The sequence below is a fragment of the Gossypium hirsutum genome, chromosome D09, assembly GCF_007990345.1.
Source record: "Gossypium hirsutum isolate 1008001.06 chromosome D09, Gossypium_hirsutum_v2.1, whole genome shotgun sequence".
NCBI classification, from domain to species: Eukaryota; Viridiplantae; Streptophyta; class Magnoliopsida; order Malvales; family Malvaceae; genus Gossypium; species Gossypium hirsutum.
Genome location: NC_053445.1, coordinates 47,701,596 through 47,717,644, shown reverse-complemented (window position 1 = coordinate 47,717,644; position 16,049 = coordinate 47,701,596). Strand labels below are relative to the sequence as shown.

At 33.9% G+C, this 16,049-nt stretch overlaps 2 protein-coding genes across 2 annotated transcripts; one reads left to right on the top strand and one right to left on the bottom strand.

The window, feature by feature from the left end:
- Position 1: 1 nt before the first annotated feature.
- On the bottom strand, positions 2-4,254 carry LOC107890846 (E3 ubiquitin-protein ligase ORTHRUS 2). The gene is made up of 9 exons (XM_016815423.2): positions 3,708-4,254; positions 3,063-3,595; positions 2,329-2,454; positions 2,059-2,158; positions 1,915-1,976; positions 1,727-1,829; positions 1,280-1,424; positions 756-970; positions 2-509 (listed from the first exon to the last, which is right to left on the bottom strand). The coding sequence occupies exons 1-9, from the start codon at positions 4,140-4,142 to the stop codon at positions 252-254; spliced, it is 1,977 nt and encodes a 658-aa protein (XP_016670912.1). The 5' UTR covers positions 4,143-4,254; the 3' UTR covers positions 2-251.
- A 1,195-nt stretch (positions 4,255-5,449) lies between these two features.
- On the top strand, positions 5,450-7,771 carry LOC107890848 (guanine nucleotide-binding protein subunit beta-like protein). Its single transcript, XM_016815425.2, has 2 exons — positions 5,450-6,454; positions 7,384-7,771. Exons 1-2 carry the CDS (start codon positions 5,573-5,575, stop codon positions 7,483-7,485), a joined length of 984 nt encoding a protein of 327 aa, XP_016670914.1. The 5' UTR covers positions 5,450-5,572; the 3' UTR covers positions 7,486-7,771.
- Positions 7,772-16,049: the final 8,278 nt, after the last annotated feature.

Below are 16,049 nucleotides of genomic sequence, written 5' to 3'. Positions count from 1 at the left end.
CTATTCTTGGAAAATACCAAAAAAGAAACTTCCCATAATCCGTGGAATGCCTTGAAAGAAACAACTATTTATGCACAGCCTGGATGCCTGACTACACAAAAAGATGGATGCCATTGCTAACCAAATACAGTCCTATTCTTGTAAAGATAACAACTGTGGAATTGAGCTACCACAACTGCCAAAATCCCTCTAATTCTCTGACAAAAAGTTTCAACCAAAACAGAGTTAACCAGATAAAAAAGAAAATGTCATTAAAGATCATCATCACCTACTTGAGCAGTATCCACTTTCCTCCGCTTGCTAGTTCTTTCTTCTTCACAATTAGGTAGAGCATTCTCTAAGTCATCTTTCGGATCAACATTTTCAGTTTTCTTGCCAGTTTTTTCGTCACTGGAACCTAGGTCTGTACTTTCCTCCAAGCCATTCATGGGTTCCTCTTCAGCAGGCTCCTCATTCTCCTCGCTCTTTTGTTTCAGTGACTCAATCACATCCATCAATTCCCGGTTGACCTGATATATCGTTTTCATAAAATATTCGTGTTATCAGAAAAATCGTGCTGAAATAAACTTAAACCGTGTGATCACTAACTTCCTGTATCAGTTAAACCGTGTGTTACCAGATCACTAACTGAAGGGAAAAAAAGGTCCTGTATCTCATAATCTATTTTTCAAGCCTTTCTAGAGTTGAACTTCCTTGTTCCCCTTAAAATGCGTTCTGAAAATTAGGCAAAATAAAAATATACATTAATGCCGCACCTGAAGATCTTGAAGAAAATCAGAGATATCAGTGGGGCACGAAGGACAGTTGAGGATGTTCTTTTGTGATCTAAGAGTCCGGCCTCCTTTATTCCTCTCTCTTATAGCAGTCTTACCAGTAAATGCAGCTTCAAAACAAGACTTGCAGAAGTTGTGGGCACAAGGAGTTGTAACCGGGAGACTCATAACTTGCTGACAGATTAGACAACCAAACTCTGCAACGTAAAGCATATCAAGTCAAATGCTCTCTCTGCTCCTCTCATTGCTTTTTGTTTCCCACTAATGCCATGTTCAAAGATGAGTACAGATTATAGAAGATCATCAAATGTATAAATATGCATCAAAATCTAAAATCATGACTACTAAATTAAGTGGAACTCAATTATCTTCAGTTACCCTACCAATTTAACCTAGGCATAAATGCACATGGACAGATCTTTTTGAGCACAAGCAAACTCAAGGCGTGCAGACTAAGGCCCAAGTACAAAATGAAAATAGTTCTTGACAGGGAAAACAAGATCAACCTTTGAGGAGTCTTTCTCTTGTACTTAGTTTACGTGAGTGCCTTATAGCTTTCCTTGTCCTTTTCCCTTCTTTAAGATCAGCTGCATTTGCTGGCTTTTTGCTTGGAGGAGGAGCTTTTTTCCACTTCCATCGACTACCTTCTTCCTGATTGCATTACGAACTACATAAGCATAGCAGAAAAAGATGAAGCCTATGGGAAGAGGAACCAAATTGTGGGTCATATCAAAGATCAAACTCCAAAACAGAAAAGATATTTCACTATTTAACTTCACCAGTAAAACATTGTTTTATGAATTTATTTTTTCTAGTTTCAGATGACATAATGAGTTCAACACAAGATGCATTCTTCATAATGTTTATCATCAGGTTACTATCTAACAGACAAAACATTATTAAAGGCAGAACATTAAAACTAAAGATATCAGAGAAGAAACTACATCTCTTACATCAAAGTCCCACGATGGACTCTCCTTTCTCTCGAATATGTCAGTTGCCTTTTTCAGCTCAGAAATAGCAGGTAAGGGCCTAGGTTGATCACCATGCTCATCGCTGCATTAAAGTTCAATACAATAATTCATGGTGGAGCTAATGAATAGAGGAAAGAAGACCGTTTAAGCATATGAAAGGCAAAAACCTTGTCCATGGGGCTGGCTCATTGTCACATCTCACAAACAAATATCGGCAAACTGTAAATCCCTATTGAGGAAAGTACCATCAGGAAATTAATTTACAAGAGCTCAGCATAGCTAGCAATATTGTTCTGATAGAGATATGATACCTGTATTCCAACCTTTCGCCAGCATTTTTCAATTCTATACACTCCATCATATCTCACCCCTTTCTCTGGGGCATATGAAGATCGTTTTTCTTTGTGCGACCTGCACATCAAGAGAAACAAAAGCTTTTAACAAATAAAATAGCATCATCGAAGTAGGCTTCTAACAAGGCGCCAACCTATTAGTGAAGCTTCAGTTGCCCTTTGCACGTGCATAGACAATCAATAAGTAATAGAAACAAAGAGAGCTAAGCTTCAAGAGATGAGACTTGCCTTACAACTCGAACAGGATAACCCTTTTTGCAACTTACTCGCAAAGCTTCATTCATCTTCTCAAATTTTTGATCAAATGACTGTTCCTTGTTTGTTCGCTTATTTCCACTGAGATCTCTACCTCCACTGCCATCAGCACCCATAAAAACAAACAAATTTCAAATACACACATGAATGAATCAATGTTAACCAATAAAATTCCTCAATTTAAATGGAAAAAATATGATAGTTATTGACAGCATTCTTGGATAATGTCATCATGGTATCTATGCAGTAAGTGGATCTGTAAATTCATCTAAGGCCCAACAAAACAGCAACTACAAGCACATTCACTGAAGCCACATGAACCATGCATCATCTACTGTACTTTCTATCGTGTACTCCTTTTACATTATAAAGTGCATTAAAAATGACATTAAGCATCGGAATGTTTGGAAGGGCATAGGAAATTTACAGTTATGCCTCCAAGAAACAGCCTGACAAGAGTTAAAATTTGAAACTCAGTAATTCACCTTCTACTCAGAGAATTGAGTTGCCTTTTAAAGTTGAGACAAAAATATAAGAATTATGTTGACAAACTAACTGATTATTATTGAATAAAGCAGTAAATGGTAACAAGTCAACAATACCAATTGGACTAAACCGTCATCAATCCACTTTCATTTTATAAGCATGTGCAATGATGAGGTGCAGGGTGCTATACTACTAATATGCATAGCCCTCTGAAAACAAACCTTCCTGTGTAGAGAAACCATTCTCCATGATCCTCGTCATCCTCATACCCCCCTGAGAGTGCCACCGATTGAGCACCATAGTTTGACTGACCAGCAATGCCTGCAACATGGGGAAGGTGAGCACCCCACTGCCTGCATTCTAATCTGTCTTCCCAACATTCACCAACAAGCACACCTTGATTTCTATCTGGGTCATTTTCAGCTGTAATCGGGCCAAAATGATCAGGTGGTACAGTTACAAATATCTTCCCACTAGCAGCATTTGCTTTCCCAGCTTTTTGTGCTCGCTCTGTAGTGAAAGCCTTATCAGGTCGATCTTGATTGTGTATAAAATGGAAAACTTTCAGAGGACCAGCAGCAGCATTTGATTTCGATAGCTTGGCCATTCTGATGACAGATACAAGAGTAGAATTAATACGAGGCTGACTAGCCATTTTGGGGGGAACTGTTGAGCGGCATTTTGCACAAGTACGCTTCCCTTGACCTATCCACTTCTGGAAGCATTTAAGGCAGAAGTTGTGGCCACATGGCGTCTGAAACAACATGAATAAAGACATATAAATACATACATCAGCAATCAACATGCTAAATATTTCTCAGCAAAACATCGAAAAAGAAAAAGAAAAAGAAAATGAGAAATCGTACCGTAACAGGCCTGTCAGGTAACTGCATGCAAAACGAACAGTTTAAGCTTTCGTCAAGAACATCCAAAACAGAGCTCTCCCCTTTTCCATTCCCTCCATCTTCTTCAACTCTCCCACTCACTAGTTCCTGCCTCTTCCTCGCTTTCTCCTTCTCCGTCAAGGACTCATCCGCCTCTATTGCCTTTATCGCCACAAAGAGCTCGCTAGAGCTCCCATCAGTGGCGACCGATGGCGGGAGAAGAGGGTCGCCTGAGCAGTCAGGACAGTGCCATTGCAAAGTAGAAGCCAGAGTTTCGGGCTTAGAAGCCAAGCAACCCACGTGCCAAGGAGCAGCGCAGATGCTGCAAGTGAGGGTTTCCTCCGTCGGAGGGGTGACTTTGCAGCGCATGCAAGCGCCATCGCCTCCACAAGGAAGCTGGATGCTATCGTGCGCCATTGGCAAACAAACAATGAGCTTGAGGCGCAAGATAGCAGACGTTGAATTTTGATGGGACGGAGACTGGAGGGAAGAGTGGGCGAGAGGAGAAAAGATATATAGAGAGAGAGAGGCGGGGGGGCTTCGGTATGGAATTTGAGAGACTTTTTGAATTCCTGAAGAGGATAAATATGAATTGACGATATTATTCTTTTTAATTCATTTTTTTACATTTATGCCATTTTGTTACTCGTTTACTTTTTGGCTACAGAGACGATTCTGATGCGGAGTTTAATATATACTTGGGGGGTAAAAGTTAGTAGAAGATTTGAAGATTTGACTTCTAGCCCTGCTCCGTCAATGTCTTAATAAAAAATCAATCAATATGAACTATTATATCGAAATTCGAAAGGGGTAGGTGGAATTTTAGTTTTATAAGATCTAAATTTTAATGGAAAAAAACTAAGTTTTTGTTTTTGGTTTTATAAGTGAAGAAAATAATGTTTGGAGGATTTTTTTTTTCTAATTAAGTTTTTTCTTAATAAATTTTAAAAAGTTTTTTCTTGTTTGTGTATAATTTTTTAATAATTTTTTTAGTGAATTATAAGGTAAAGCCTGAACAATAAACATAATTAGCGCGACTCGAGTTCAGACTACACTTAGAGGGTGAACACCCTTAACCATCAGACCATTATATGGGGTTCGAAAAAATAACTTTTAATCAAACGCATTTAATAAATAATATATGATAGAAAATGGTCAAATTCTGCTATTAGACCTTATGCTTTGTGTAAATTATGGATTTAATATTTGTATGTTAAGTTGATCAATTTTAGATTTGTGCTTTTCAAAATTTGAAATTTTAATCTTGACCCAATGGTAACAGTTAAATTTGTTTGGTTATTAGTCTTGTATTATGTGTAAAGTTATAGATCTAGTCTACGTTTACTAATTGGATCATTCACCGTGGTTATTTTTTTTGAAATTCAAAATTTTAGTCTTAATGTAAGCGACCATCGTTAAATCTATTGACTGATTTTTTTGTGAGTAATATGCGAAAAATAACAAACAAACACAGTATCACATGTGTGATAGTGTGTTTCACACATCGAATTTTAAAAAATAATAGAACTTAACTTAATAAATTTAATAGTTATTATTTGGTTAGGATTAAAATTTTTAAATTCTAAAAGTAGAGATTGAAAATGAACAAATTAAAGGACATGTACTAAACCTACAACTTATGTAACGTACAGGGCCTAATAGTAGAATTTGACCTAAGAACCGGTTGGGCATAATTTTGTTGTAATTGCAAAACCCTAATTCCCAATATACCAACGGTACTATATATACTTTCTTATGCCTTACATTCTTGCTTTTCATTCTCCGCTGACCTATCATTTTATCATTCAAAACCCTAAAGGCCGCTCCCGCCGCAAGCGCCGACGAAAATGGCAGTCTCCGAGGGATTGGTTCTCCGCGGCACCATGCGAGCCCACACCGATATGGTCACCGCCATCGCCACTCCCATTGATAACTCCGACATGATCGTCACTTCCTCACGTGACAAATCCATTATCCTTTGGCACTTAACCAAAGACGAAAAAACCTACGGCGTCGCGCGTCGTCGTCTCACCGGCCACTCTCATTTCGTCCAAGATGTTGTCCTCTCCTCAGATTCCCAGTTTGCTCTCTCCGGTTCCTGGGATGGTGAACTTCGTCTATGGGACTTAAGCGCAGGAACCTCCGCTCGTCGTTTCGTTGGCCACACCAAAGATGTGCTTTCCGTTGCCTTTTCAATCGACAACCGTCAGATCGTCTCAGCTTCTCGTGATCGAACTATCAAGCTTTGGAATACCCTTGGAGAATGCAAATACACTATCCAAGAGGGCGATGCTCATACAGATTGGGTAAGCTGTGTTCGTTTCAGCCCAAATACTCTTCAACCCACCATCGTTTCGGCTTCCTGGGATAAGACCGTGAAAGTTTGGAACTTGACCAACTGCAAGATTCGTAACACATTGGCCGGACACACTGGTTATGTGAACACGGTGGCGGTTTCGCCTGATGGTTCTTTATGTGCTAGTGGAGGCAAAGATGGGGTGATTCTGTTGTGGGATTTAGCTGAAGGAAAGAAGCTTTACAGCCTTGAAGCTGGTGCCGTAATTCACTCGCTTTGCTTTAGTCCTAATAGGTACTGGCTTTGTGCTGCAACGGAGCAGAGCATCAAGATCTGGGATTTGGAAAGCAAGAGCATAGTCGAAGACTTGAAGGTTGACCTCAAGGCCGAGGCTGAGACATCTGCAGCCACTGACAACGCAAACAAAAAGAAGGTGAAATTGCTTTTATTCATTACTGTCCTTCAATTCTAGTTTAGCGAAGCCTTTTTGATGTTTTCTTATTTGTTTTTGCTTTCTATCCATCTTCGTCTATTTTGAATGTCTTATTTTTGGTTGGATGTTTTGATATAATTTGTTTAACTATTGGCATTTTCACAAATTGGGATGAAATTTTAGATGCAATGTAGCTTTGCTTTTTTTTAATTGTTGGAACAATTTTATAGCTTTCTGGCATCCTAAGAATCTTTTGACATATGATTATGAAGATTACCTATTATTGTGTTCCTTCCAACGCATATAGGTGTCAACGGGGCTGCTTGGTGAATACCATTTACCATGAATTTATTTAGACTACCCTTTTAATTATCCTCTCGTTCTGAATGATTCGTTTTCACTTTATACAACTTATGTATTTCTTTCTAGAATTTTTGTTACTGTTTCTTTGAGCTGATATAGATTAGTTTTTATCATATATGCTCATCGCCCATGTTCCATTATGCTGCTACTTTTTTAAACCATGATCATGCTTCTTAAGTAGTTTATTCTTTTCTAAGCGTACTATTGTAATGTTCAAAGCTTGGAATTTGTCATTGTTCCTTATGTTACTCTGACTCAAGGTGTATGTCGGATATGGGCATTTGTATGGCAATGATATGATCATATCATATGTTATTTGTACTTCCTTATTTGTAACAAAAAGATCATTAGAGAATAAAAAGTACAATTAATAAGATTTATGTGTTACTAGGAGAAAACAAGAAGTAGAAATAACATAGATTATACCTCATAGTAGAATTTGTAGTTTTCAAGTTGATGAGTTTTACTTTTAAATAAAGTTTATATTCTGGATGGGTTTATTTTGTTGTTCTAAAGGTGTAGGAGTTATATGGAATTAATGTAATATATGGAAATGGAATGTGCAGGTGATATATTGCACAAGCTTGAACTGGAGTGCAGATGGAAGCACGTTGTTCAGTGGGTATACAGATGGTGTTATCAGAGTTTGGGGAATTGGTCGTTATTAAGATGATGATGGTGTTGCAATCATAATAGCAACTATTCGGCAAAGATCAGTTGCCTTCTGGTTCTTAGTCTTTTTTTAAGATTTTGTTTAAAAATGTTTGGAAGGATCTTTGAGTCGTTTCTTTATCTTAATGTATTCGGATGGGGATATTGGTAGGCGTTGGGGCCTAAGCGCTATTTTGGTTTCCTAGTATTAAGTTTAGATATATTTAATTACCCGTTTCAAAGCTTTTGAGTTGAATTCTACAAAACCATTTGAAGAATATGTTTTCATCCTATTTTCGTTCATATTAATTTGTCAAATAAAATAATCCTTAATTAGGGGTGGTGGGATATTAAGTTATTTGATGCAATTGTACATAAACTTTTGGTTTTTGGGCAATATTCACCTGATATTTACTTTGTTACTTTTATGGTACGGTTTTACTTACAAAATATATGTATCTAATATGACTGAGAAGAGCAAGAACGAACTTTTGTTAATGCAAAAATCAAGCATAAACTGTATAGAACAGGGGAACAGAAACACCAAAACAACAAAGTTTTAAGACTGAAAGATGAACGACTGGGTTGAAGATTAGTTGTTATATTATAAGGCAATATATATTCACGTGCAAAAATACATGCTATGCAAATATATATAATACGTGTTGTAAGGCAATATCATTGGCAAGCAAAAAATAATATATATATTCACGTATTTGCAGAGGTCTTATTTTATTTTAAGACATATTTTCAATATAGCACATATTTATTCATAGGATTGTTTCAGTTGATGTACATGTATATAAAATATCTTAATTCATATGGTTGATATAATTTACATATAATATTTATTTATTTTGATAAAAATTTAACCTGTACATATTTTAAACTTTAGGCCATCCACGTAAGACAATTTTTCTTTTGTAGGTAAGATATTTTCATTTTTCAATGGCTTTTCTGTTAGTATTATATATGTAATTTGGTATATTGTATTCCATAAAGTATTCCAATAATTTGTTTTACTAACTAAAAATAAACAAAATATTTAGTTTCTTTTTTATATTTTAATCAAAAATATTAATTTTAAGTTGGATGGAATTGAATATACTCAAATTTAATTAAATAATATATTTTTAGCGTTATGCACATTTATTTTGTTTATGTGATAGTTAGTACACATTCTTCCTGTCCTAGGATGGGGCGAAACTAAACTTACATGTGCTAAATTTCAAAAGAAGAAAAGAAAAGGTTAATTCAGGAGGGGTCATAGTTTATTACCGAATCAAAAATGGACGTGGTTTTTAGTGAGTACGACAATGGGTGTCTATCTTCTAACTTTTCAACCTTTATCAAACACAATTTGATGCTTCTCACTTTGCTTTTCCACTCTCATTGGACTAATTAATTAAGTCCCTAAGTCAACCACCTAATTCAACTTTATTTTAGTAGTTATCCACTTTTTCAATAGTAAATGTGACCACTTTCTTCTCTATTTTTTTGTTGGTTGGGATTCTATTCGTCAATCTTCTAATTGTGGATGTTTAAGTTTAAGGCATTGACGGGACCAAAATATTTTTTTCTTATTAAAGTTGGGTTTAACCTAGCCTTGAAGGAAGACGTTTTTTGGGTTCGTGTTCTTCGATCGAAGTATAGGATGAATGAGCGGCTACCTATTAGCATAGCATGAGGAAACTGTTCTTTCATTTGGAGAGCCTTTGCTAAGGTATGACTTTTATTGTGCGAAAACTTAATTTGATCGGTGTGGAATGGGAACTTTGTTTGGTGCTAGAAAGATCCCTGGATTCCAAACTTAAGGCCGTTGTTAAATCACATGCCTCTTTACAATAATTTTGTTTTCAATTGTACTCTCAGTTATATGGTAACACATGAGGGTATGTGGAATCTTGATCTATTCAGGGACTGGCTGTTAGAAGATATTGTCAAAAAAAAAAATAGTGAGCATTCCTTTTTTTCATCCTTCAATAGGAACAAATAGAATTAATTGGCTTCGCACCTCAACTGGGTCTTTTTCGATTAAAAGTGCATACTGGTCTCTTAGAGAAATCACATGAAATTCGAAGGACAGGTGGTGGAAAGTCATTTGGAAATTTTAAGGACCTCAACGTGTTTGAACTTTCTTATGGCTCATGTAACAGCTTGAATTTTCAATGGTAACAAAAACGATGATTTGAAGTCACCACTTTAGATGAGTAAGCTCGTAAATTTTATTATTTAATATTTACGAGTTAAATATGATTTTAGAAAGATTTGTGAAATAGGGATTTGAGTTTAGAAGGAATTATTAGGTTAATTGGTTTTAAAAATAGGGTATCGAGACCTCAATTTTATAAACGGAGACGTAAATATTTTTATAAATATTTACGGAGTATCATTAAGGTATTATTAAATTTTCGTTAGAAAATTTTATCATTTCGATAGTTAATTAATTAAAAAGGACTAAATTGAAAAAGGTGCAAAACTTGAGAAAGTGATTAAATAGCATAAATGGTAAAGAAAGGTGGACTTAAGTAGAAATTATGCCTAAAATAAAGGCATGAGGCGGCATAAGCAGAAAAGAAAACAAAAATCATGTGATTAAAGGGCAAAATTATAATTTTTGTGAAATTAACTTAAATAAATTGAATTCTAAACTTTTCTAGGCTATTCTTTTTTTAAATTTCAGTCAAAAAATGCCATTGAAGGTCCTCTAAGATGGTTTTTCATATTTTTGCATCATGTGAGTTCAATTCTTTCTATTTTCTTGTAATTTTTGTGTTTTTAAGACTTTTACAATTAGGTCCAACTATCTAATTCATTAGTTTTTGATTCTATGGGTAATTTTTAAAGTTAAAATTGGTGAGTTCTGGATGTTTATGATGAATTAACAGGATTTTAAGTTTTAATTTTGTTATATGAAGATTTTATCAAGTAATTTCAATAGAAATTGATTTTAGGACCAAATTGTGAAAAAGATTAAATCTTAGGGTTTGGTATTAAATTATATTTATTAAGGCTGTGTAATAGCTTATAATATTTAGATAAATTATTAATTGAGAAAAATTAGCTCATTTGATGAGTTAATTGATATGAGACTAAATTGTAAAAACTGTAAAAGTGGAGGTAAATGTGTAATTTCAAAAAATTGAAGGGTATAAGTTGTGAAGTGAATTATAATTGAATTAGATGCTAATTAATGAATAATTTTATATTATAGATCAAGAACCCGAAGAAAATCGTGAAAAAGGGAAATTAGCTGAATAGTCCCTGAATTACAACGAATTCTACAAATTGGTCCAGGTAAGTTCATATGGTTGAACTTTCATGATTGATTTTTAATTTAAGAATGATATAATGTATTATTTCAAGTTTTTATTTTTTTTGAAATATTTGTAAATATATGAAAATTGAATTGAAAAGTTTAAATTAAGTGGAACGCAGGATTGAGTACAATATTTCCACGATACAAGATGAATTGATGAATAAGACCATGGTTGGACCATGAAAATGTTTATATGTAAGACCATAGCTGAGTTATGACATTTTAATGAAAAGATCATAACTGGGTTATGGCACTTTGAATGTAAGACCATGGTTGGACCATGGCAGTAAATGTATATGTGTAAGGCCATAGCTGGGCTATGGCATCCTGATGATAAGACCATAACTGGGTCATGGCATTACGAGTGTAAGACCATGGCAGGGCCATGGAAATTGTGTGAGACCATAGTTAGACTATGGCATCAAGAAAACGATGTACTCAAATCTATAAGACGTTCTCTAATTTGGCAAGGGTTTGTAAGTGTTACAAGGATTAATGTGAAAGAAATTAAATAGTTATTGATATTGAGCTCAATTATGTGAATTCATCAATCGAAGTTGTGATTGGCAGGAAATGTTGTGAAATGCTTAATCTAAATTAATTATTTAGTATGTTCGGTAAGATTTATATTTAAGGCTTATGAACTTACTAAGCTTTATTAAGCTTACTCGTGTTGTTTAATATTTCTTGTATATTAGCGTGAGGTTGGAGGATCGGATCATCACATCAAACTACACATCGTTATTTTCGGTAGTTTTTGCAATGTAAATTTTGGTTTATATGGCATGTATAGGGTTGATTTGGCGATGCAATAATTTGAATTGTGATTGTGAATATTAAATGTTCGTATGCATGTAATTAGTAGTAGAATTTGATAAGTCAATGAAATGAGTTAAATAGGTAGGTATAAGTAAAATAAATATTTGTGATGTTATGTCAAAATGGGTGAGAAAAGTTGCCTTAAAATGGCCTATTTTCGTCCACATGGGCAGAGACACGGGCATGTGTCCCCTGATTCTCAGAAAAATTTTGGAATTTTGGGAAAAATTTCCTGAGTACTCAGTTTAGTTCCGAACCGCTTTGAATGTCTATTTTGGGCCTCGAGGGCTCGTATTAGGGACTACATGAATGAATTTGATTGACTTTTTTTTGATTGAGAAATGAATATGAAATGAATGATTATTTGAGTTAAAAGTTTGGTAATGCTCTGTAACCCTGTTCCGGTAATGGATAGGGGTTAGGGGTGTTACAACTCATGTTTAAACAACTTCTTCTTACCAATGTGGTAAGGATAATGAGGGGCATAGGCCATGATGGCTTTTGTTCGTTGTGTAATCACAACTCTGAAGACATTCTTCATGTGCTTAGGGATTGTGTTACTGACAAAGAAGTCTGGTTATGTGTTGTGCCAACCAATCATCAACTTGGTTTTTTCTCCAGTAACTTGTTTGAATGGATGAAGTCCAATTTATGCAATCTTTTGGGGATGTTGAGTCTTGGGATCAATTGGACTAGCCTCTTTGGTTTAATTTCTAGGCGCATATGGAAAAATAGAAACCTCTTTGTGTTTCAATGACTAACTTGGAGTTCTTCTGAGACTATTAAGTCATCCATTAGTTGGGTTAAGCAATTTGATTTAGCTCATAAGAAAACCTCACCAAGATAATTTGATATTGCTCCTAGCCTACCCCTTTCAGGTAATTGGATTAACTTACATACTGACGAGATTGTTAAGTTATGTGTAGGTTTTGCTGCTATTGGAGGTGTGGTATGCAAACAGAATTGGGATTGGATCATTGGTTTCATTATTATTTAGGGAACTGTTCAATTTTTTATGTCTAGCTTTGGATTGTTTTGGATGGTCTAATTTTTCTTGAAAGACGAGGGTACAACAAGGTTTTGATCCATACTAACAGTTTAGAGGTGGTCAATGCATTTTAGAATAGACACTTGGCCAAATCGACCTCAGCTTTGATGAGAAGGATTTATCTGATATTACAAACTATGGAAAAATGGAGTATCAAGCATGTTCCAAGAGAAAGAAATCAAGTGGTTGATTGTATTGTTAAGACAACTTTTGATAGGATAGAAGATGTGCATGTGTTTGTTGGCGCACCTGAGGAGCTTGGAACAGGTCTTTGTGCCGATAGAGCAAATGGCTTTCTCGCATACGATGGATTAATTTAGTTTTTTTTTGTGTGTTTTTTTTCAACAAAAAAGAGAGTAAATAAGATAGTTTCGTTTTTGTATTATTTTAAAGTGAATAAATAAAGATAATCAAATATTATATTAGTTATTTTTGCTAAAAAAGCTTATGTAACCCAATATATATAACTGTGAAATTATATGGACATATGTTAAGTTGATGTATATTATATGATAACATAAAACTTAAAAAATATATATTAATTAAAAAAATTATAAAAAATTATAAATTATAAATTTAAAAAATTATAATTCTTAAAAAAACTCTAAAAAGTAATAAAATAAAATAAAAAACATGAGAGCTTCTGACTTGTGACTATACTAGTGTCATAGGGCTAGGTTTTATGCTAGCAAACTATAACAACCCTCACCTGACCTGATTGTCGGGTCCGAGTTACCAGATGCTACGATCGATGCTGGAGCAAATATAGTCATTTAACATTTAATTCGAAACATTATACATGCAAACATTATCTATACATGCAATAGATATGCAGCCTTTCTCTGGACTTATATGAGCTTATGAATGCTCTAAAGTTAGCCTGGGATCAAACAAAGACCAATTTGTAAAAGTTTCAAATCTTACAGTTGACGTTGCGATGTGAGAGAGTTCCTCGTCATGCTGTCATGTATTGACTTGGCCTTGTTGTGACGACGGGGTTCCTCGTCACACCGTGACCTAAAGTTCAGAGCTCGTCGCAATGAGGAACTCCCTCACGTCACGACCTGGACTCTATTTTTGGTATATTTTAGGCCATTTGGTACCCTATCTCTTAGCCATCTTTGAAATTTACAAATTGGTGCATATTTGCACAACCTTACCTACACAAAAAAAACATGCCAAAATACTTTACAAACATTACATTTAATCATTTTCGAATCCAATATACCACAATTTGACTCCAAATCATATCGGTTCAACTTATACAAATTCAACCTATTCAACCATACATTTAGCCATTCAATACCATCATTTTACCATACTATTTCTTTCTCAAATTTATTATTCAAGTGTCATATATATATATAGCCTATCATATTACCAAAGCATACACATATCTAGTTGAACATTAGCCTTCCCAAAATCAAACATTAGCTTAGGTTCAAACCAAAACTATCATTCCCAAGTTAACATATATAGCACTTATGTACATGCCACATAACCGGACTTTAGAACATTTGAAAGACTACCGAATCCGTAACGGGATAGCGTAAGCTTCTTGTAGATCCATTCGACGTGTACCGCAAGTTGGCAATCTTTAGGAAAAGAGAAAATAACAAGGTAAGCATTTCAAATGCTTAGTAAGTTCATAGGTAATAAATAAAAAACTTATCTTAATAAACAATTAAATAAGATAAGCTACCATAATGTTGGTACAATTTGGCTAAACATAACATGTCACAAAAATAAAAAAGGTGAGTAATAAACCAACATCAATCCATGCATAAAATGTATATTTAACATGCCATTCATGTCAATATAGGTAATAAGTTTAAATCTTATTCTAATCCGAAACAATATAATCACACACACACACACACACATATAGACTTCATGTTCACACATTCATTAATCCATCATTTGAATATCAAATTCCTTCCATCTATATAGCCCGACGAAACTTAATAAACGAACTCGGATACACATGTACTAATCACATCTGTTGCTCGTTTAAGCTGAATATATATATTTGTATCAAGTTACTCGTCTAGGCTAAACTTTTATAACAACACATCAAATTGCTTGGTCAAGCTGAAAATATATGTGTAAGGTCACCCGTTTGGGCTAAACCTTTAAAAAGAATCAAGTTACTCGTTTGAGCTAAACCTATGTCACATGTATCTTAGAGTCTGCATCAAATGTTGGATCTCGGTAATCATTAGTAATCAATTTGTATCCATGTGTACAAGACCTTTACTGTTCCCCCACAAATATGTTGTAAATGTTGATTAAAACGTTAAAATTTTTAAATATAATAATCAACGCGATAATCCATATGTATTTCATACTAATTTTGTTTTGACTAACAATCAACCGTGTTTGAATTGCTATTTTTAATGAGATTTTTTGTACATATTTGAATTGCTATTTTTAACATAAATACTGATTATTGTTCAATTTTTTAAATATAGTAGTCAGTGTGACAATTAGTATATACTTCATCATTATTTTTTTAATTTTTAAATATTTTTAGAATTTTTAAATTATTTTTTGACGAAACATATAAGATAAAGAGTGCATATCAGTATAAAATATATGCGAATTGCTATGCGGTTACCACAATAGCGTTTTTAAAAAAATAATGTTTTTTGTCAACATTTCCATTCGACAAAAACAATTTAACCCTTTTTGAAAGATTAATGGTCAAGATTAACTCAAAAAAAAAGTCAAATTAATAAAAGATATAATGTTGAGAACTTAATAAAATGTTGAGAACTAAATTTATTATTATATATTCTTTTTCAGAAAGTTAACTATAATTAACAAAATTGTAAAAAAAAAACCCAAATGCAATTAATTAGATGATTATTTTCTAATTTTTATAATTAGATAAGTAAAAAAATAACAGAAACTCGACCCTGTAATTTACCTTACTCTTTATAGGTTTATAATTTCAATGACAATTAATTATATCAAATGCTATTCTATATATAAAAGGAGGGCCTTCCTCGTGACACGCGTCCAATCAGTTTATTTTTTTTCCATATAATTATAATGGTAAAGTTTCAGTTTTGGTCCCTCTACTATAATAACATTTGAGATTTAGTTTTTATATTTTAATTTGACATAATTTGGTTATCAAATTTTAGAGTGACATTAGTTAGTCAAAATGGTTAACATCCTTAACTATTTTGATTATAATATTTTATGTTGATTTTTTTAGAAATACTATTCTAATAAAAAAAATTTTATCTAATGAATTAGAATAAGTGTTATTAATAAAAATTATGTCGGCTACTAAAAATATCAAGGGTGCTAAATATTTGGATTACTAACTACACAAATCTTTTTCTAGTCATTATAATATGATGGTAAAATTGTAATTTCGATCTCTC